Source organism: Numenius arquata, chromosome 4, assembly GCF_964106895.1.
Source record: "Numenius arquata chromosome 4, bNumArq3.hap1.1, whole genome shotgun sequence".
In the NCBI taxonomy this organism is placed as follows: Eukaryota; Metazoa; Chordata; class Aves; order Charadriiformes; family Scolopacidae; genus Numenius; species Numenius arquata.
In genome coordinates this window covers 68,184,208-68,206,792 of record NC_133579.1, presented here as the reverse complement: position 1 = coordinate 68,206,792, position 22,585 = coordinate 68,184,208, and the positions used below count along the sequence as shown (strand labels likewise).

Genomic DNA, 22,585 nt, shown 5'->3' with positions numbered 1-22,585 from the left:
TCAAAGGTCACAGTGCTACTGCTCCAGGCTTCCGAAAATCAGAGTTCCAGCCGGCATCATGGCTGGTTTGAAGATTTGGTGTGCTTTGGTGGTTATACTGTACCACTTCTGCCAAAGATGTATCCCAAGTGGAATTTCAACGCATGTTGAAATAGGTAAGACATATTCAGAATGAATTTTTGTATCTTTCGAGTTGCTTGGCAAGAGAATTAAGTTCAGATTCGGCTGGAAAGCAAAGGGAGGAAATAACGTTAAAGCAATGAGCATTCTATATAATTTTTAAAAATGTGAAAAACACATAGGACAGATGAGTAGTTTGGTTTTGGAGTTTGAGACTTTACTGTTTTTATAAGCAAAATGCTTGAATCAATTTGGTTGCGTATTTTTCCGTCTTCTAAAACACAGGCATTATGTAACCAGAGTGTTTGTGTCTGTGAGTCTTAGGCAGACAGGGTTTGGTTTGGAGAAAGAAGAGGAATACGCAATTCATGGGATTGTTATATTTAAACTAGAGGATCACACAGGTCATTTGCGGCAGCTCTGTTTTCAAATCGCCGTGTATTAACTTTCCCATACCCGCATAAAATAGATAAAATGCTGTAATATGTTGGTATCTACCGCTAACATAATGACAGTTTTGTTCTGTGTCTCTAGGTAGGTTGCTTTCTGTAGCCTGAACAGCCTAGATTTGTAGAGAATGAAGGAGAGAACTGAGTGAACGTCAAAGTGGGGAAATATTTCTGTTTTGAATGTCTTGTTTGCATGTGTTATTTTTAAAATCTGGTTTCTGCTGTAGTTCCTGCAAGAATGCTCAGGAGTAGCATGAGGTTATTCTGAAATGTTTACTCATAAAAAATGGGCACTTTTAATTGTTTGTTCTTCTGTTTTTGATTCTAAATCCATTTCTCAGATGTTGTCTCTGTTCAGGTCATCTTCCCAGACTTTAAGTACTGAGATGATTCATGGTGTTCCTTTGAGACTGAGAGTATGTTCCCTTGGTGTTGTACCCTTGGTCAGCGTCCTGCAACCGTTCTCTTTTCCTAACGATACTTTAAAAAACCCATAGTAATTGGTAGGAGAAATCACTCTGGCTGAGGTTAGGCAAGTGCATACATCTTTGCAGGCTCGGGGCTCTAATTACCGAATATGAACTTCTGAAAACGTGAAATAAGTGATTTGGCAGAACAGAGTGTATTTGCAAGAAATTTACAAAGAGAAACAAGTGTTTACGGATCTGTCCCAAAACAGCATTTTTTTTTTCTAATCAAGGAAGCATATTGCAGAAAACCTGCATCTGTATAATTTAAAGATCTTGGTTGTCTGAGCAGTAATGTGTACCCTGAACTGTTGGGTCATCGTTTACAACAAATTTTGTCCATTTGTCTGAGAGTGACATTATACTGGGGTCAGCTCTGATGCTGCTAAAATCAATGCTTTTATGAATGTGCAAATAAAAGTCCATGATGATAAGATACTGAAAGTTATTGCCAAATCCAAATACTGAGTATTCCAGGACAAAAACCAAACAAACAAACAACAACAACAACAAAAAAAAAACAAAACAAAACAACAACAACCTGTAGAATGAAACTCCTCCTACTCAAAAGCAGCACCAAAGTCTCTCCTGGACAGAATTCTGAAAGTACTTTTGAAAAGGTGAAAAGCTCTGCCTGTTCAAAATGTTGATCATGTTCAGTGTGCTTGGCAGAGCTGTGCAGTGTCCTACATTGCCACGGCCTCCTTGCTGGAGGCAGGTCTGAGTGGGGAGGCTCTTTTCCCCTCGGGAGCTGCCGTCAGACCCGCAGGGGCTCTGTGGAACGGTGGGGATCCATCACGAAACTCGTTGTAAAGGTGAACTTGTAGGACCTGGTCCCACAGGAATAATGAGAGAAGTTGGGAGAGGGAGAGGCAGAAAAAGCAAACTGCTAAACTGAGGCTCTCCCATGCTGCAAGGGGAGATGTGTCTTGAAACGGCTGAGCCTCAAAATGATAGACTTTTTTTTAATTATTATTTTTACGTTACTCTTGTTTTGGTGCAAGATTGATTCTTAAGGTATCTTAACGTATTTGTGTAGGATAGCTTAGACCAGTGGGTAAAATTCAAAGTGAAAGATGATTCAAACCCACACAGTTTTGTCTTGATCTTATTCCAGAATGAGAGTAAAGTGGGTTTTTTTGTGATGTGATTTATTTGGTATGGATCAAATTAAATTCAGCATATTCTGGGTTATCTCGATTAGTTTTACTTTGTAACTAGCTTTAAGCAAGGAGTAAAACATCGTGTGGGAAGGTAAGACAATAAATAACCCATGCAGACAATTTCAACTGAATAATCTTAGAGGCAACATGGAGTATTTTTAGAATAGTGTTAATAGATCATCTCTGGGATCTAACATTAGTTAGAAGGAAACTTCATTAAAGAAAAGTGATGTCGGTTTGTTTCATTCTCTTGTTATGCTTGCACAATAAATATTTTGGCAGTAAGAATGTCTGCCTATTCAGTGAATAAATAGTAGTATTTACCTTGCTAACTTCAGATTTTTGTTGGTTTTCATACGTGTTAAAAATTAGTCAAACTGTTAAACATCCGCGTTGGTTCCTGAGGTACCTTTTTCAATGATAAGGGTAGCAGTGAAATTTAAAATACAATTTGTGTGGGTCCTTTACAGCTAGAACTTTATGATCAGTACTTGTTATGTGCTGGCTGGGATGGTGTCAGTTCACTGCTGTAGCTCGGTTCTGGACTTGGGGAATTCCTGAAAAGGAACTCCAGCTTTGTTGGTCGAGGTCGGGAGCTGGGGCTCAGAGAGAGACTGAGGAGACCTCAGTGCCCAGATGTGCCACAGAAACCGCATTTCCTTATTAGCTCCCTAGGTGAGGAAACACACCCTCTCACGGGTGGAGGATTTTTTTGAGAAATCATGTTTCATGCACCTGTGCCACTTGGCTTAGGTGAGACAACACGGTGTATTCTGCTTTTGATAATGCTTCTAACGAAACACGGGCCTGGCCACAGTACCTGTAAATCAATACTTCAATATGTTGTTTTTCAGCACATAGAGCTCTGGAATTTTTCATTAAGCGTGAAGGGAATGTTAATTATAGACAGGTAGGAAGCATATTATCACTTAATTTTGTACACCTTTCTTCTGAATGTTTTTCTGTCTGTCTTCTTGCCTTTTTTCTTTATTCTCAGTAATGCATGTGTAAATATTGTGCCTAGTCTGTATTTTTCCCTTTTCTTGTTGAAAATCATTTGACTCCTTCTGAATACTGTTACAAATATGTAGCAATTTTAATAATGTGTATAATATTGTGTGTGGTTTCCCGCTTGTTTTCCCATCTTCTTAAGTCATACCCTCTGTGAGTACTTGTATTAGGAGAATCAGTAAAGAACTTTCAGAAAGGAGATCTAATAAACACAAGGACAGCAAACTGACAGCAAGGTTTTGAATTTAGTCCACCACATGTATCATTTAACTGATTTCTGATTGGTGCAAATAGTTTTTTCTTTCATGGAAAAGGAAGAGCAGAGCAGCAGACCACTGTAAGCATGTGGACGGTTTTCATAAACGCAGAAACAAAACACATACGTGTGTTTTTTGTGTTTAAAACATTTTAATATCCTTTAGGACAATGTAAAAGAAGACCATTTTATATAACTTGATCTTCGATCACGGTAGGAGATCACTCAAGGGAAGTATTCACATTTTCTGCTGTAGACAGCCATGCTGTGATTCAGAGGATGGAAGTCAGCAGCCCAGGCTTCAAGTTTAGTCCAAGAGGAGAAGGGCACCTTCAGAAGGTGACTTCACCAGCACCTAAGTTAGATCATACAAATACTTTCCTAAAGGACCTTTCAATTTACCGTATATACTGAGTAGTTTAGTTTCACTTACAAGGATTTGGGCAAGGGGGGCAAGGGGAATGGAATGATGGGGGATGACGACAACACTGAGATAACGTAATTTACCAAGAAAATAATTGAATCTTGCTGGATATTTAAATTTTATCTTCGATATTGGCAGTAAACTGTGTTTTCGTGCTGTGTGATAGCATTCTGATTCATTTTTCCCCATTCTTTTCCAGTTATTGCTAAATCACCAAGATGCATTTCAGGCTGGGAGCATTTATCCTGATGCCTTTTATCCTTCAATCTGCAAAAGTGGTAAGACAAGCTATATATGTCTACTATTGTAACAACTGCATTCTTAGGTGAAAATCCTATAGAATTTAGTAGGGTTGAAAATAGTTATGTTGTAAGAATATGGGTATGGCCAAAGGTACCTTCTTGTAAAAAGATCCACCATTTTTTAAAATATTTTGAGCCTTTTTGCAGAATTTTGTAAGAAAATAATACATTTGAAAATGTTTTAAGAAAGTAGCTTTCCTTCACTGAAGTTGGGGGTCTCTCTTGCCGTGTTTTATGGTTGGCCCACTTGTCAGCATTCTCTTTAGTGAATGTGGAAGAAACAGGTACCTCTGCAGATCTGAGCTGTTTTAACAGTGTGCCTCTAGATCAAGAGCAAAGCCATCTCGACTGCCTTTCCAGGCAGGAGACAAACAGATGTAGAAGTCTAATCTGTGAATGTGTAATTTTGGTCTAGCAAATCCCATCCTTACGTTACCTAGTTCAGCTGCACTGTAAAATGTCAAGAGACCGAGAGGTGACTCAATCACCCACAAGGTCTGCTCTCTTGGTTTCAGCATTTAATATACCTTAATCTGCAGTTCCAGAGTTCTGTGTGAATAAACACAATACACTTCCTCCAAGTGTATTGACAATCCAAACATCTGTCTCCTGCCTACCTTTCCACCCCTTAGAGGATTTAATGTTGTGGTGCTTGGTCTTGTCACATCAGCATCACTTTGCCCTTGGCTTTATGTAGGTACACAGAAATTTTTTGGCAAGGTCAATGTTAGAGCCTACATAATCTGGCCAGGTCTGGGCTCCCCAGTTCAAGAAGGACAGGGAACTGCTGGAGAGGGTACAACAGGGGACTACAAAGATGATTAGGGGCCTATAACATCTCTCTTACGGGGAAAGGCTGAGGGTCTTGGGTCTTTTTAGTTTGGAGAAGAGAAGACTGAGGGGGGATGTGATCAATGCCTATAAATACTTAAAGGGTGGGTGTCAAGAGGATGGGGCCAGTCTTTTCTCAGTGGTGCCCAGTGACAGGACAAGAGGTAACGGACACAAACTTGAACATTAGAAGTTCCATCTAAACACGAGGAGGAACTTCTTTACTTTGAGGGTGTCAGAGCCCTGGAACAGGCTGCCCAGAGAGGTGGTGGAGTCTCCGTCTCTGGAGACGTTCAAAACCCGCCTGGACACGTTCCTGTGCAACTTGCTCTAGGTGAACCTGCTTTGGCAGGTGGGTTAGACTAGATGATCTCCAGAGGTCCCTTCCAACCCCATATCATTCTGTGATTCTGTAATCTCTTCTGCATAAATCCAAGTGAGAGTAATAATTGATACTTCAAAGGAAAACCCAATTTTTTCTGCTTTCCTCCACCCTTTTTCATCTCCTACACTGACAGTATCTTGGCAAGTTTGCCATTCTATTGGAAATGATGATGATGATGATGATGACGACACAGCCCTCCTTCACCCTGTGGAAGCTGATACCTGTCCCAAAGCATGATATTTTGAGTTGGCTGCCATGCCCGTCAGCTTTTCTGCCACACAATTTGGTGCATTCATTTAGTCAACAGCTTCTCTGTCAGCTCTCCTTAATCCTCTCCACTTGGGAGGCAGTTTTTCATTGTACTGTACCTACTCACAGGCACAGAGAAAGGGAGCAGGCACAAAATTTTCAGGTGCTTCAAATCAAAATCATAGAAGGTAAATCTAGTATCTCTTTTGACAGTATAAATTGTATAAAAATACATCTCATTTGGCTCCTCATATAAGTGGATTGAAAAATTTATTGTCTGTACAATATGAAATTGAACAAAAGTCTGTGGTTTTTTTCATGGAGAAAACCTTTTTTTTTTTTTTTTTTCTTTTTTTTTTTTTCTTCCCCAAAGAATAAATCAAATATTGATATGATTTCATTACAATAGGAATATTCCATGATGTGTCTGAGGACACTCACTGGTCGCCATTTCTCAGTGCAAGTATTGACTACATCAGAAGGAATTATCCTCAGCCTTGGGAAGAGGTAAGAGAATTTCATTAACTTTTGACTTTGCATCCTACTGTTCCCTTCACCTTCACTTGTTGTTGCAATTTCATCCTTTGGGAAATGTAGAAAAAAATACATGTTTTTAAATTAAAGTCTCTGCTGATGTAGGAAAATTCAAAATCCTGTTTTCCTCTTTACCAGACAAAAAAGTTACAGCTTCCATACAAAGTCTGTCAGTTCTGTCCAGTGTGGTCTGGTGCTTGTGATACATTTCATAGGTCCAAACTTTGACATGTGATCGGTGGTCTTGCATTATTGTCAGATCTGGTTAAGTGTTTGCCATTTGAAAACCAGACATCTTTTAAAATTCTCACTTGTGAAATCTTGGACTCAGTCCTGATTTGCTCTTGTTTATGGTATATGAACTGCATAGGAGCAGAAGAAATACAAGTTATCAAAAGTCAGAATAATTTTAAGAGTAATACTGTTTTCTTTTCCTTACTGGAGAATTTGCCGTTCTCTCCCTGCTCGGGAGAATCATACAGGTGGAAGAGCGTTTGAGAGCATACACTCTTTAGAACCTAAACAAGTCTGCCTGCCTTTTGACTGGCCATTGGTAATGCAGTTCTTGTGAACTATTAACCCTCAGGAAGTATAAATAAATCAAAAACTACGATTCAATTACAGATTTTTAGAAGACCTGTGGAACTTACAATGCTTCAATGCAGGGAAATCTTTTCTGGAGAAACGAAATTTCTGTTGCTGATAAATTTATTCCAGATAACTTTTCTGCTTGAAAGAGTAAGATGAGTGATTTCATAACTGGTCTTTGATCAGGTACTTTTACAGTGAACAGCACTTGCACAGAAAGGTCTTTCTCTCCTGTGTGTGCCTGCACAACCCCCGTGGTGACAGAGGTGGTCCACTCATTGGCAGTGGAAGTGTTTGTCCCCAGTCCAGAAAAAAACCTTAGTACACATCTGACTTGGAGTACACATCTGACTTGGAGTACACAAGTTGTCCTGATGTCAACCACATAATTTTTTGGCCTTGGACTGTCCAAAGTGCTTAAAGCTTCTCGAGTCACAAAAAGTGACTTCAGCATGAAGGAATAAACGGCCAACACTTTGTCACGCTAAGTTCTTGGATTGTAAGAGTTTCTAACCTATATCCTTGTATAATGCATGTATGTAAAATGCTTTCTTCTTAAAGACAGGAGTAAAATTACTGATGTTACAAGTGGATTGTTGTTGTGTAGGCTACAGAGAAGCTGGTGGCTTTCCTGTTTGGAATTGCTTCACATATGGTGGCAGATGTTAGCTGGCATAGCCTGGGCATCGACCAAGGATTTCTAAAGGCCATGGGAGAAGTAAGCCTGTATTATTTTGTTTATTGACTTTACTGGGTTTATTGGAATTGATAGCTTAGCTTTGAACTCTGGTGGGGAGGGAAGAGAAAAGCTGGAGCCCTGTTTCAGGAAGATCTTCAAAGAGATGTAATGTCACAACTTCCATAAGAATGAAGGTGGTCAGGTTTGGGACCTGTAAACTTCAGTGCTGCTTGGACAATTTGTTTCTGCTCCTGTGTTTGTATGGAAGGCTGAGTAAAATAAATGGACGGTTCTCTTTTTTTTCCTCTTTCTGCAGATTGATTTTCATGGTTCATACTCAGAAGCTCACAATGTTGGCGATTTTGGTAATGCTTCTATTTGCTGATTGTAGATCCTTCCTTTGGAATAACTAGTCCCCTTCAAAACCACACGGGTGATTCTGGCTCTTACCCTGTGCAATGCAGGAGCCAAGAATGAGTCATGAGGACACTGTATTCTCACCCTCCCCCATAGTTTGCAAAGCCTTTCTATACCTGTACTCATGCTCCGTGTTTCAGGAGATGTGGTAGGGCATATGGACATTTGTATTAAAAACAAAACACGGGCTGAAGGTCAGTAAAATTTAAAGGGAGTCACTACTGTGTTTTTAAACTTTACACTATTCTTATTCTCTGGAAGTATAAAATACTCAGCATGCTTTCAGGTGAACCATTTATGTATTCTAAATATATAGCTGGAGGATCTACTGTATTAAACGTAGATAACATAGGCATACATGGCTTCATCCGTCCTGTTATCTATGATAAATACTTAACGGGTTTGGTTTGTTGGGCTTTGTGGGTTTTTTTCATTCTTCCATCTGCAGGAGGAGATGTAGTGAGTCAGTTTGAGCTGGACTTCAGTTATCTGGCATCAAATTGGTAAGATAATGAGGTTACCTTCTTTAATAATTATTTCTGCTTACTCTGCATACACACTGTGTTTTAACAAAATACTATCCTTTATCTTTCTTTCAAAAGAAACCCTTGCAGCTATTGGAATTTTTCTGAGTTTGGCATTCCTTATATGCATATTTACTGTTCCCTGACATGACAAACTGGAAGGACAAAAGAAAAAAGAATTTTACATGTAGGAACACAGCAAGAAAGATTTAAATTATTTATCTCTGAAGGGAATCATGAGTAGTTATATATAATATAATCAGTGAAAAAGATTTGCTGGAATGTCCTAGCAATTAGTTAAATAACTCAGTTAAATAAATCTCATTTAGATTTCCATTTAAAGTATTGGAAATTGAGGATGTTATGGTTATAGATGTTGTGGAATTCAGGCAGGTTTTAAAAGCATATAAAGAAGCAGCAGTTTTAGATAAACAGTTTTTTTTCTCACAGTTTTTGACTGAAATAAAAAACTCACATGCCTTTTTTTCTGCTGATGAAGTAGGTCGTTTGAGTCGTGTTTTTTTAGGTAGGATGTAGTTCATCTAGGTGTAGAAGGCACAGTTGATTAATAAAACTTGGACACAGCTGTGGGAAATGTCTGTTTGGCTAGGAGTAGATTTGGCACAGCAGAGAGTTGGAGGACATCCTCCAAGTTTATGTGATCACCAAGGCAGGGAAGCAGTGTGGGAAGTGTGGAAGTTCTACCAGCAGAAGCCACAGGGGAATGGTTCTACAGGTTTCTGACCTTGAACCTAAACACGAGGAGAGTGTTGTGCAGAGAGTAACTGCACCTGCAGTCCTGGTCTTTCTGGCATCTGTAAATCTTCATGACCTTCTGTAGTCTTTTGAAATTTAGAATATTTTAAAGCAGGCTATTGTTATCACAGAAACTGTAATCTTTTATCAGGTAATGTGGAAAATCTCTTCTTATAATACCTTTGTCTTATTTTTAGGTATGTACCTGTAAAAGACCTAGCAGCTATCTATAAGGAGTTTTATGGAAGAGAGGTCATAACTGAAAGCACAATTACTGACTGTACTTACCTGCTGTTTCTTGAACTGTAAGTTGAATAGCTTTGTCTGGGTTTTCATAAGAGAAATATATGTAGGAAAATTATTATAATCCTATTTGAAATGCCTTATACATCGAGGCTAGCAATATAGATTCCCTACTAGAGCCCCAAATCATAAAACATCTGAATTTTTTTAATGACTAGAATACAAATTTGGACTGCTTAATGACTGTTAAATTCATCATTACACCACAGATTCAGCATCTTGGCTGTTTAATGCATTAATGTCTATTTATTTGATAACAGCTGTGCCTTCAAATATCGTTGCATTGTAGCACGTTAGCAATGTAATTTTCATGTACCGAAGGGGTAGTGTACATACCTAAATAGGTCGCTTACCTACACTTTATGTATATCCTTTCAAGTCCAAGAATAATTCGAAAGGAACTTTTGATATTTGGCAATGTCTGCCTTTGAATATCTTAAGCAACCTAGCTGTATCCTTTATTTCAGGTAATTACCAGTAGTCACACAGCATTTATAAACACTGTGTATCACTCCAAAATAAGGGCAGCCATAAAGTTAATATCATTACTTCTCACATTACAGCTTTAAGAAACATATTAACAACCAGCAAGGAAATGTAATGAGTTGCATAGTATTTACCATACATAAACCTTGAAAAGAACTGCTTAAATAATTAAATATTATTTAATGAAGCAAATTTATTTCTGAGGGTTATTTTTTTTTCAGGCATGGAGAAAGGCTTGCTGTTGCCAAGGTTTGTTTTCTGTTTTCTTTATAAAAATTAACATATAGCGGGAAGACAGTGTAATCCATCTTACAAAGTATGTTGCTTGTCTCTTAGCTTTTTCCAACGTACGCCAGTAAATCTCCATTTCTGGTGGAGAAGTTCCATGAGTATTTCCTTGGAGGAGTGGATGACATGGCATTCTGGACAAACAATATTTTTGAGCTGACAAGCCACATGCTAGAGAATGGAACCAGGTATAGAGTGTTTCCTGCAATATGAAATGCAGCAGTCAAGTTCTGACACCCATTTAATTGTTCTTCTGAAGGCAGGTTCTTTCCTAGAAGAGGTGCTGACCTTTAAATCCTCGCTCACACAGAGGGATTTCTGTGGCTGTCTTCTACCCGAGTGCCCAGGATTACACAGGCCTTGAGTTTGCATGTGTTATATGTTCACATTCCTCTTCCCAGGGAAGGCTCTGGCATGTCCAGCTGATACTCAACAGGGAAAATTTGGGGTATTCTTTGAGATATACTCAAGGGCCTGCTTAAATTTCATATAGCCGTGTCCTGAGGTTCTGCCTGGCCTGGCAGTCTGAGCAGTGGCTGCACCTTCTGACTGCTGTCTTCAGCCAGCAAAGATGTCCCTTCCTAGGGGAGGCCAGGTGTTGCCTTCAGACACTTAAGGCAAATGGGATTAGAAAGAGTAAGGATATATAGTGTTGGAAACTCAGGCTTGTACTCAGAATAATATATTTTTATAGAAGTTCTAGCCTTGTACTGGTCTGTTACAAATGTAATCTTACTGTAAATAACTTTATAACACCAGCAGTGGCAATTAATTGATCCATTTACATGGAAAATATTACTGCAGCTATTTTGGGAAATGATGTTTTAAATACAATATGGCATAATCTCTCGTGGGTTTTGTTCCAGAATGGCACTTTCATTAGAAGTGCTTTAGATTAACAGAATTAGCAGAACATGTGACAGTAAATTTCCTTGAAGAGTTACATAAAGACATGTGAGATTCATATAGAACCTAATCAAGGCCATTAGAATAAATATCAAAGGGGTTTCTAAGGGTTATAATCATGCTCTGATTTTGAATAAACAGGGTTTCTTGAGAAAAGTGATGACTTCTAACAGAGGATATCACTGAGGATAAAAGTTTTATTTTTAGTTTCACTTCCATTGCGGGAAAATCTTTCAAATGCGTTCTGCATATTTCTTTAGTGGCTGCTTCCTGCCTGAGAACCCTCTGTTTATAAACTGCACGAGGGAGCACAAGGACAACTCTGCGTAAGTATAGCTCTGAAGGTACACGTACAGAAATATGGAACTCAGCTATTTGGAGCACAAATGTATGTATTGCTCTAAGCAAACATCTCAAGAGAAACCAGCCTTCCTGGTATCTCTTGAGAACTCCATTTGTACATGGGAGAAATGACCACCTGATTGCAGGCAATATGTTTGCTTCTACTGGCTTTGTCGTAAAATACTCAAGTCATTAATTCAGTTGTATTAATTGTTATTGCTGTCTTCTTTATTTTAGCAGAAACAAACAATCGAAACATGAACGTCCCAAGAATACAACTTCTTTGCTTACAAAAACACTTGAAAAGAATATCAATTATACAGAGAGAGGAGTTCACTTCAACATAGAATCTTGGGCAACGGTAAGTGAGAAGTGACAGATGTGTCAGGTAAAATTAAGGTCTGCATAAAATTGTTCCAATTTCTGTTTGAAATGCTGCGTGATGGAGCAGGGTCTCTGGATGTTAACAGAAGCCTCTGACTTCACTTCTTGGAGATTCCAGCACCGTTATTAATCTATATATTTATATGTTCATCGTAAATATTCAGTTTTTGCATATTGTTCATTGTATAGTAAAGTTAGAACACATCTTGCAGTGCCAAAAATGGCAAAATGTATTTTTAGTATTTACACTTTAGTATTTACATTTTACAGGATCGTGTGATCTTTGGGGGTTAAGCAGTCCCAACAAAGCGTAGCAGTGAACAATTAGCAGTGCTCCGTTTAGAGCAGACAGATTTTTGTCTCTTTCTAAAGTGGTGCCTATGACCTGAGTCAGAGTCCACTTAGATCAATGTGGTGATTTCCACTGTTGATGACTTGTTTTTTGAGGTGCTCCATAATGTTCTAGAGTTTCGGCCATTCTTGTGTCTCTTTATTATTTTTCAGAATTCCCTCCGCTTGATAAACCGTGCTTTTGCAAGCAACGTCTGGAGAGCGTTAGCTACACATCAGAAATCTTCTCAGCACATCTCCAAGCCAACGGCTTCATATTTTCTGACTTCACCCTATGCTAGACTTGGATGGTTGGTAATATTTTTTCTCCCACCTTCCTCTTAATATCTGAAAAATTTGCATATCCACCAAAATATTAATGTTTATTCTTTGGACAATCTTTTAAGGTGACAATCCAAACCAGTTAGTGGTGCAAATCTGGCTTATATTTTCTGGCCAGAACAACAAGTAAATCCATAAGACCTTTCTTTCAGACGTTAGCGTAAGCCTCCCTGTGTTGGTACTGAAAAAAACCGTATCAAGAGCAAAATTTCCATTCAGATATGAATTCTAGTGAGGTAACCTCTTTCTTTGGAAAGGTTGTCTTGTTATTTTTTTACATTCTCTCCGTTGTGAAGGAGCTCAATGCTCTGTGTGTGATCAAGCTCAGAATGGAAGGAACCAAAATGCCAACCAACATCAGCTCTAGTGCTGAGCAGTATAGGAACACTGTTACACTTTTTTGGTTATTGATTGATGTTTGTGCAGAATTAATTGTCTGTCCTGAATTGGGCACTGATGGTGCCTACCGAGTGTTCTTGGAAACACTACAAGACGAATAGGGAGTTCAAAGATACATTCAGGACACAGGAAGAGACATATTCTCTCTCCTTGCCAGAGAGGTTCTAGCTTGACCTGCAAAGGAGAAGAGTAATAAAATAAATTTAATTGCTGCTCATCTTGCTTTATTTCTTCTGACTCAAAAATTGAAGATTTAATTCTTGAGCCAGCCAAATTAACAGCACTTAGGTCTTTTGTCTCCACATTCCCTCTCTAAACTCTCAACGTTACTGATGCGTATGATCCCTTTGCTTTTCTACTGTTAAATCCATCTGATTATATCAGAGGTTCAATTAAAAGGACACTTAATTTCAGCTTTTGTATTCTGTGTCATATGCAAGCGGCACTTTTTCATGCTCCTTGCTCTGATTGCTCTCAGGTACCTTGTGCCAGTAAGTAAAAAGCAGTTCTTACGGATGTCAGATGCATTAATGGAAGATGAATCTTTAAGGCTTTGTTTTTATTTAATTCAAGAAAATAAAATTAAAATATATGATATGAAAAATGCTGTGTAGATTTTTACAAAAATAGATGGGCAAAGACTGATCTTGGTTTACCTGAAAGAAGCAATGGTATTTATTTTCTGCTGATGTTGTGGTAGCCTGGAAGCTAATGCTATGATTTTGTTGACTCCCTTTGCTGTTCAGGGCAATGATCTCAGCTGACCTAAACCAGGATGGGTATGAAGATCTGGTGGTTGGAGCCCCAGGGTACAGCATGTTGGGCCGCATTCAGATAGGACGGGTCTATGTGGTCTATGGCAACCAGTCAGGTTTGCCGCCAGAGGACACGGATCTAGATGGGAAAGCTGACCAAGTACTGCAGGGCCATCAGGTGAGGTGTCAAGTCAGATATTTTGTCACATTTTTTTGCCTGAAAATGTGGTAAATTTTGACTGACGGACAGTATCTTTAATATGTATGAGGATTATTCCTGAAATACCTCTCCCGGTAAAAGGGTGTCGTATGCTTTTCAAGAAAAATAACCATTCCTTGAGTCACAGGAACAATTAAAGCAATGGTGATCCGTAGGTTCACTTTTATTGCTGTGCCAGGTAAGTGGGTATTAGAACATAATTTGCCCTTGAATAAAACTGAAGTAGTGTCTCTGTAAGTCACAGTATAGCTCATTTGGGTCCCTGCATTTAAGAAAATACTGTGATTTTTCTCTTCCTTTTTCATCTAAAATTATTAATTCAATATAAGTTTCAATTCCTTTGAAGCTACATTTTTTCCTTAATTGATGACTTCTCACAAAACCATTGTTTGTCTTTACTAAGAGTACACGTTATTTTAAAAAACAAGAAGACTACGATGATGGGGACTGGCTTGTAACTGAGAAGCAGGAACAAATACGTATAAGTAATAAAGAGGATCTTCTGTAGAAAGTACCTCTTTTCACAAAGAAGAGAATAGAGAGAGATGAGATAAATTTCCTTTTAATCTGTTTCTGTGTTTATAAACTGTGGAGTAACAGCTGCTGTCGTCTTACAGAGTGTTTCAGTGGTTCACACCTATAATGCTATTAACGGGAAAGGTCCTAAGTTTAACATCAATGGTACACTAGGCTCAGAGGAAGAAATAGCAAAGCAGCACTACGTTGTGTTCAGTTATCTTACATTTTAACACCTCCACTTGCTCAAACAGAACAGTTGACTCTGAGTTAGTGTATTAGTCTGACGGTTATTACTTGGGAGAACAGTGATGCTAAGAAACATCTTCAGAATTGTTGGGATGGATTTTTGTCATCTCTGTTACCAATTCTTCCCTGTGCTGTGATTGCAAATGTGCGTTAGGTTCTGATGGTTTTGTCTTGAAAACGTCTGTTATTTTCATGAGAGCGATCCCTCTTCTTTTAGCCTTCAGGAAGATTTGGTTCTGCCTTGGCAGTCCTGGACTTCAATGAGGACGGAGTGCCAGATCTGGCAGTTGGAGCACCTTCTGTGGGATCGCAATTTCTTACTTACAAAGTAAGTCACACGCATGGGGTTTTTTCCCCTCCAAACAGAACATTTTTATTGATACGTATTTTCTTGGACAGTGAAACGAGACAGAATTTCTGTTGTTGCTCAAGGTGACATTGTAATTTAAACACAAATGTTGATAACCTTTGTGGGTACTTTGACTAGAGCAATGACAGCTATCTGTACTTCTCTTTCAGTGGCTTTTTTGCACATTACAAATCCAAATCAGATTGCAACTTTGCCGGACTGATGTGCAGGAAATGTAAGGGGCCATTCATGAAATACGAGTCTACCCTTTTTATTTAGGAACAGAGAGTCTAGAACGGACCTCATGGATCAGTGAGCCTTGTCATCTGCTGTTACAGGCCAACAGATGATATCTAAAATGTGATAGTTGACAGCCACACTTGCTAAAATAATCAAGTTACAGAGGCTGAATGATTTGCAGTTTACAAGATAAGCCCATGTAATGGTTCCTGAGTATTTTCAATCCACGCAAACTGAGAGGCGAAATGTTTTGGTTTAAACCACGTCCATTAAGCTTACAACTCTTCAGAATTTCACATACTAACTCAGCTGCCTAAATAGGAATTTAAAGGCTTTTATGTAGACCCGCTAGCTTGGAAAACAGCATGCATCTGTTGTGCCTGGCACTGTGTGCCATTGCATTGAATAATAATTAACAAAATTTGAGCCACCTGAATGTGTGCAGAACGAGTGTAAATATACAGTATACTGTCCTTGCTTCTTACCCACCATGTGATGAAAATGTACTTCTCCAGTTTGTTGCCTGGTTATAACAGTACCCATTACAGCATGGGTATTCTTAGGTTTGGGGTGGAAAAGACAGTATTATGAGAAGGCTCTGATCGGAAAAATGCAGTTGTATAAATAGCCCTTGCAGAACTGTTTCACTCCTTGTGCTGTTGTCTTGGATTTCATACTTGGTGCTGACGTGCAGGTGCTCTCATGCTATATTTGCTTTTCATTCTGTTTAGGGTGCTGTGTATGTCTATTTTGGCACTGAGGGAAGAGGCTTGGCATCTCAACCAAATGTTACCATCACTTGTCAGGTATATCGATCGGGCTAACACAGGGCTACGCAAGCTGGAGGTGGGATAAAGGGAAAGGGGCTTATGGGCTTAAAAGAAAAGAAGGTTAAAATCAAACTTCTAGTTGCAAGGGAATTTAGACTGATGGGGATGGTGCGAGGAGGTGCTCGCCTGCGTTAGTTGTATGTGGGAAAGACATTTGTACTCCAGTTCAGGGCAGGCAGCAGGGTGAACAGAAAAATGCATAGCCCTCAAAAAAAAACCAACCTCAAAAGCCAAAGAAAACAAAATTGAAGTCAGGGAGTAGGAGGGTAATTTGATCAGAAGCAGCCAAAGTTAGCTCTTTAGAAGTAAATTGCTCTATTTTATTACAGAACTGGTGGTTTCAGTTCCATTTCAGGCTTAAACTGACTGTTTATTGCAGTATTCCTACTGTAATCTTGGTTGGTCCCTCCTGGCAGCTGATGTTGACGGGGATGGAAATGCTGATCTGGTTGTGGGCTCTCCATACGCACCCGGCGGTGGGCAGCAGAGAGGATTTGTGGCTGCATTTTACTCTTATTTCAACAGGAGTGACCAAGGTAATATTTGTTGAGTAAATTAACCCTCCCACATTTTATGTGACTATTCATTTCTTCCTAATTAATCATAGGATAATTCAGGTTTGAAGGGATCTCAGGAGGTGTCTAGTCCAGTATCCTACTCAAAAAGGGGACAGCTATGAAGTCAGACTGGATTGCTCAGGACTTTATCCAGTCAGATCTTAAACCCCTCCAACAATAGAGATTGCACAGCCAACTCTGGGCAGCTGTTCCACCTCTTGGCTGTCCTCATAGGGAAAAAAATGTCTTGTTACAGCCAGTATGAACCTCTCTTGTCTTACGCTCATTGTCTATTGTCCTCCCACCAAACATAGTGAAGTCAGAGGCACAGAAGACATTGAGTGCCCCAGTACACTGGGAAAAGCCTGGCTCTTTGTTAACTCCATTATAGTACCTATAATGGTAGCCTGCCTATAATGGCAGGCTTCTGCTAGGTCCTCCCAAAACCTTCTCTTTTCCAGGCTGAATACGTCCTGGTCCCTCAGTCTCTGCTCACAGTGCAAGTGCTCCAGCCCCAAGCCATCTTGGAGACCCTCTACTAAAATTGCTGCAGTTTATCAACATCTTTACTGTTTTGTGGGGTCCAAAACTGAACAATGTATTATAGGTGTGGTCTAGGGAGGAGTAAAGGGGGAACAATCACTTCTCTCAGTCTCTTTGCCACGCTTCTGCTTATATGGCCTGGGATGTTGTTGGCCGTCTCTGCTGTCGGAACCTTGCGCTCAGCACTGCCCACCAGGATCTCCAAGGCCTTTTCCACATGGCTGCTCTCCAGCCTGTATCGCTGCCAGGGCACCTCCTTTTCCAGGGGCACGGCTTTGCGTTGGTCCCCGCTGAATTTTGTGAGGTCCCTGTCAGCCTGTTCCTCCAGCCTGTCTGGGTCCTTCTTAATGGTAGACCTGTCCTCAAGTGTCCCACAGTCTCCTGCTATCCACCAGCTTCGAGAAAGGGCATGTTGTTGCCTTCTCCAAATCATTTCCGAAAGTCTTTAACAGCATGAGTCTGAAGATAGCTCCCTGAAGGCACTCCGCTTGCCACAGGCGTTCAGAGTATAACCCACTAACTGCTGCCCTGGGAGGGTGATCATCTCAGCCAGGATTGTCCCATCTAGTTGTCCGCCCATCCAGACTGCAATGTCCCAGCTTGGATACAGGAACATTGTGGGAGACAGTATTGAAAGCCTTGCTAAGGCAATGGATACAACTGTATGTTGGTGATACCAGGGCAGACTCACTGGTCTTCCTTGAAAATTTGCAAATGTATCTCAAAAGGTGAAATTTCATCATTCTGTATGCTCCTTCGAGTGGGTAACGAGGAGTGCTACAAGTGAATACCGCTAATGAGTACAGGTGATGAGGATTGTTGTGAAGGAGGGAGGAAAGGCCACATAGGGAGCTAAATAAAGTTAATAGGGGGTGGGCGGGATACACAGGTATTCAGAGCTTTGTCAGAATGATGTAATTAAGATTTCCAGTAACGCTTAATTTTTTGTAGCTTATTCTACTTAATGTAAAATTAGAAACCACAAGGAAAATGGGTTTCAAAACACTGCTGACTGACATTTTTGCAAAACCAAAACACAGGATGAGTTATTTGAATTAAAGCCAGAATTATTTGAATCATTGGAAGCTTTCCCCGCCCACCACCCTTAAAGAATTACAAGTTCTGATAAACAGTTTCAGCGTTGTCCTGTCCCTGAGAAGGAGCCACCAGTTTAGGGCGGACTTGACTGGTAGCTTTCATGTACTTCGTGTAGGCTATTGCAAGGGTTTAGAAGGAGACTGTGCTGAATAAAGGCTTTCACCAGGCAGTGCAGTTGCAGACTGAGCAACCAACGATAGCAATAGCTGGTGCCGTATCATGGACCATGGTGTAACTTTGCTTATAGAAACTTGTTGTCGTAGGATGAATCAGTGGAGGGTTGCTAACAGATTTTTCTATGCCGGGGTTACACCCAGACTTAATTCATATTTTTCTGGTCTGTCAGGAGTTCTGTCAGTACAGGATGCCAACTGGATGGTGAAGGGGGAGGAAAACTACGCTTGGTTTGGATTTTCGCTTGACAGCTGCCAGCTGGAGAACACAACTTTACTGCTGATTGGTAGCCCTACGTGGAAGAGTTGTGCTGGGTGTGTTGTACATGAGCTTGCTCTCTCCTCCATTCTCCCCTACTTCTATAACGTTTAAGATTTGCAAGAGATTAGAATTCCAGCTCTTCAGGAAGTTTCCCCTTTGTCCTGCTTAGAATATTTTTATTAAATTCATATTTTTATGCCTTCACCTTTCCTCATGAAGAAGGAGGGGTCATTAGACTCTCTATAGAGGGTCTTTGTTATTTAGAGACACTTAAGAATTTTTTGGGTTTTCTTGGGGAGGGGGAGAGGTGGCACAAAAATGCTGACAGCTAAGCACGCCTAAAATAGCCTAGATGATAACACTTACTTTGAAATACTACTTTTTTAAAAGCAAACCAAACACAAAAATGTATTGAGGGATAAAGAAGTGGATAGACAGGCCAAGTCTGGCCTAAATGTTGTGTAACTAGTTAGAACAAGCATGGAAACTACTAAAATAGATTTCTAGACTTTGGCAGCCACTATTATTCCAAACTAAAAGGGGAAAATATTTTAAGAGGAGCAATCCTGAATGTACAAAAATACGTTGTTGCATATAAATATATTCTGCGTTGTAATTCAAGCTGCAGTCCCTCCTCACGGGATGCCAGACAGAGCGTTGGGAAGGTGTATGGGTATAACCCACCAAGCACAAAGCACTGGTTTGCAGTAACTGGAGACAAGGTAGGGCTCCTTCTGTAGTATGGGACCTTATGAATAATATGAAGTAAAGTGAAGTTCTGTAGAAATGACCAAAGTGTTTTAAAAATCTCACAGGCGATGAGCAGAATGGGTTTGTCTCTGGCCAGTGGTGTGATGTCTGTGGCCGGGACCGCAAGGACGGTTTTGGTGGTGGGTACGCCTACTGCAGGTATGTCCTGAGAACTGAAAACCATTTCTCCTTTGGGAATATGCGTTCTTGTATGACCAGAGGACGGATACAAAGTTAAAAGTTAGAAAAGGGACCTTTGCATTGCCAAGTAATTTAAAGAAAAAATAATTAGATATAATCACTCTGGACACCTATAAGCACCTTACATGTAGAGTCCTCTTTACTATGCCTCAACTTCAATGTTTTTTTTTCCTACCTTAAAATTAGCTTAGCAGTGTTACTACTTTGCAGTGATTTAGTAGGCTGCATATTTCTTGGAATTAAAACATCACTGTATTTTGTCCTTACTCTGGCAGTAAGCAGTAAGGAATTAGGAAAGTCAAAATGTAGAACTCTATCTTAAACTTGAATTCATTTTTCCCCTGGTACTATTGCTAGGAGATTGTTTCTATGCTAATTAGTCTTAATGCCATATTTGATCTTGTTTCATAATTTATATTAATTTTGTCCATGTTACGCAATGCCAGTATTTCCTGCTGTCAGTGTATTGCAAGAATTAAACCTGAGTTCCTATGTCTGATGCTTAACTTTTGTTCCTACTTTTTTTTCCCCCCAGATAGCCTGTCTAGGATTTCATTTATATCCTCGGTGCTGCACCAAGCGGGACTGGCTCTGGTATATGATCTGACAAACAGCACCCAGCCTTCTTTGCTCAGCACATTCAGCGGGGACAGGAGGTTTTCTCGTTTTGGAGGAGATATATACTTAAGCGACCTGGATGACGATGGACTAGGTAAAGCCTGATCAGTCTACATCAGAGGTGAAATGGTTTGGTTTTGGCAACAGAAAGACTGGTCACCTACATATTCATACAAGTGCTGAACACAGTCTGCTTCCTCAGTTACCTTGTACCAGTATTCCACCATGCCTTGTGGAGAGGCATCTCTAAAATCCCAAACAACTCAGAAATTGAAAACGTTTTAACTGTCACAGTTAATAGGAATTGTGGCATCTAGAGGTGTGTAAATGCCATCTCTCTCATGTTTTGATCTAGCATTATTTCATTTCTGATGTGTTACGTCATCCTTGTCATATTTGCAGATGAAATGATTGTGACATCCCCGCTGCGATCTAACGATATCACAGTACTGTTTGGGGGGGCAGCTGGCCGTGTTTACATTTACAACGGAAAGCAGGCATCCTCGGGGAATGTGACAGGCCACTGCAAATCGTGGATATCTCCCTGTCCCGAGGACTGGGTAAGAAAGCATAGAAGTGAAATCGGGAGATGAGATCATAATGACAGCTAATTAATTACATCCAGTACCACTATCTAGTGTGTTCTGACTTGGTTTCAGAAAACAGAAGGTTTACTTCTGTTTCTGAATCTGTGTGATTTGACTCTTCCTCTTCGTTCTTGAATTACTTTGCTGTTTAGGAGCCAGGATTATTGCACTGGTCTTCTACTCTCCTAGTATGGTTCTCTCCACTGACTTTTCTCTTTTTGTTTTTTTTCTTCAGGCACAGTATGTGCTGATTTCTCCTGAGGTAAGTAACCAGAAAACAAACTACTGAGAGAAATTAAAAAGTCCCACTTTAAAAAAAACCTAACAGCATTATAACAAGTGATGTTATTTTACAGGAACTATCAAGATTTGGGAGTTCTGTGATCACTGTGAAATCTGAAAGAAAGGTGAGAAAAATCAGTTGTCAGTTGCTTTGTAACATCTTTCTTCCTCACTTGCCTATACTAGCCAACACTTCACATATCTATTTCATATCTTTTTTACTTATTTGCAGAAGTCTTAATTAATTAACTATGTAAAGCACTTAAGTTTTCATTTAAGTCACTCTCCAAACTGGTAATTAAAACCATTTTATAGGTGGATGAACTATGGAAGTGCCAAAATTTTGGCACCTGACACCTGAAATGAAAGAGATCACTTTAAAATGGCCTGAAATGTAAACTACTAAGGAGTTTGCTGAAAGGTTGCATGGCAAATCGAGCGTCGGTGCCAGCTGGCTTTACTGGTCATGCCAACCTGTGTGCAAAGTGGATGCTCAGCCATGGTGTAAAGCAGACACTGAACCAACCCTCTTGTGTAATGTTTACAGGCTTGCTGTCGCAGCTGGCGCTCGCGGTGAGCGCTGTTCATACGTCAAGTATTTCCAAGCATAAAAAGGCCCAGTTCTTACCCGAGTCATTCCGGATGTGTCTGTGCACCCCTTTCTCTCCCTTTCCCTCAGGCGCCCATTCTTTTTACCGAAAGTCAATCCCTATATTTGTATGATGTGCTGAGGAACCTTTTTTTTTCAGCTTGAAGGTTATTACTTAGTGCTTGGTCAGCTGAGGGGAGTCCAATGTTCTGCTTATTCAGACATAACTGTATGAGGCTCAGGAGGTGTGCAACTGGTCTTCAACAAATGGTGTTTGACTTCTTCCTGTTAACACATGCAATGGAGAAACACCTGGAAATGTCAATGCTTCTGAAGTAGGTCAGGGCACATAATCCAATAATCCAACTCTTGAAACGCAGGCATCACTGATGGTTTCTGCGTGAGCGCAAGCCGGTCCCCAAGCCGTTGGTGTGCCTTTGCTATGGCACCAATCCAGTCCACACTCCAGCTTCATCTGTATGGATCTTACCCCTGAGAAACAATTGGTATCGGCAAGAGATTTATTCGACTGGTTCCAGCTTCTTCCAGTTCCCCAAATGAAATAATGTCTGTTTGCCAAATTGTTTTGTTAACCGCAGTTCTGATAAGGCGGGTTGCTCTCATTTCTCCTCATCACATTTCTGTAGGACTTTAATGGTGTGGACAAAATCTGGTTTCCCTTAGGGAAGCTTAAGGCAACCACGCACTTGCAGCTGCATTTTGCTAACCCTTGCTCTGTATCTCTGCAGAAAGAAGTTGTAGTGGCAGCAGAGAGAAGTTCGTCCAAAGCTCGACTTGGTGGAAGGCTTTTTGTCTACTCGCTCTAGAAGT

General features: G+C 40.1%; 1 protein-coding gene across 2 annotated transcripts; it reads left to right on the top strand.

Moving 5' to 3' along the window:
* Window positions 1-58: 58 nt before the first annotated feature.
* On the top strand, window positions 59-22,581 carry GPLD1 (glycosylphosphatidylinositol specific phospholipase D1). 2 transcript variants are annotated; one of them, XM_074146500.1, is made up of 25 exons: window positions 59-155; window positions 3,054-3,109; window positions 4,090-4,168; window positions 6,067-6,164; window positions 7,387-7,497; window positions 7,775-7,823; window positions 8,324-8,378; window positions 9,353-9,460; window positions 10,166-10,193; window positions 10,281-10,420; window positions 11,399-11,464; window positions 11,721-11,841; window positions 12,369-12,505; window positions 13,682-13,868; window positions 14,893-15,003; window positions 15,996-16,070; window positions 16,474-16,630; window positions 18,639-18,780; window positions 19,350-19,449; window positions 19,543-19,636; window positions 20,214-20,390; window positions 20,699-20,856; window positions 21,119-21,145; window positions 21,240-21,290; window positions 22,504-22,581. In XM_074146500.1, the coding sequence occupies exons 1-25, from the start codon at window positions 59-61 to the stop codon at window positions 22,579-22,581; spliced, it is 2,502 nt and encodes an 833-aa protein (XP_074002601.1). The 2 variants fall into 2 exon arrangements, with proteins under 2 accessions (XP_074002601.1, XP_074002600.1); XM_074146499.1 differs by having other exon boundaries at window positions 11,718-11,841.
* Window positions 22,582-22,585: the final 4 nt, after the last annotated feature.

Excerpts from the sequence above, each read along its gene's own strand:
- GPLD1 (XM_074146499.1), top strand. The coding sequence starts at position 59 with ATGGCTGGTTTGAAGATTTGGTGTGCTTTGGTGGTTATACTGTACCAC. Across the intron at positions 3,110-4,089 it reads GGAATGTTAATTATAGACAG|TTATTGCTAAATCACCAAGA; the intron begins GTAGGAAGCATA and ends ATTCTTTTCCAG. Across the intron at positions 20,391-20,698 it reads CCTGGATGACGATGGACTAG|ATGAAATGATTGTGACATCC; the intron begins GTAAAGCCTGAT and ends TCATATTTGCAG.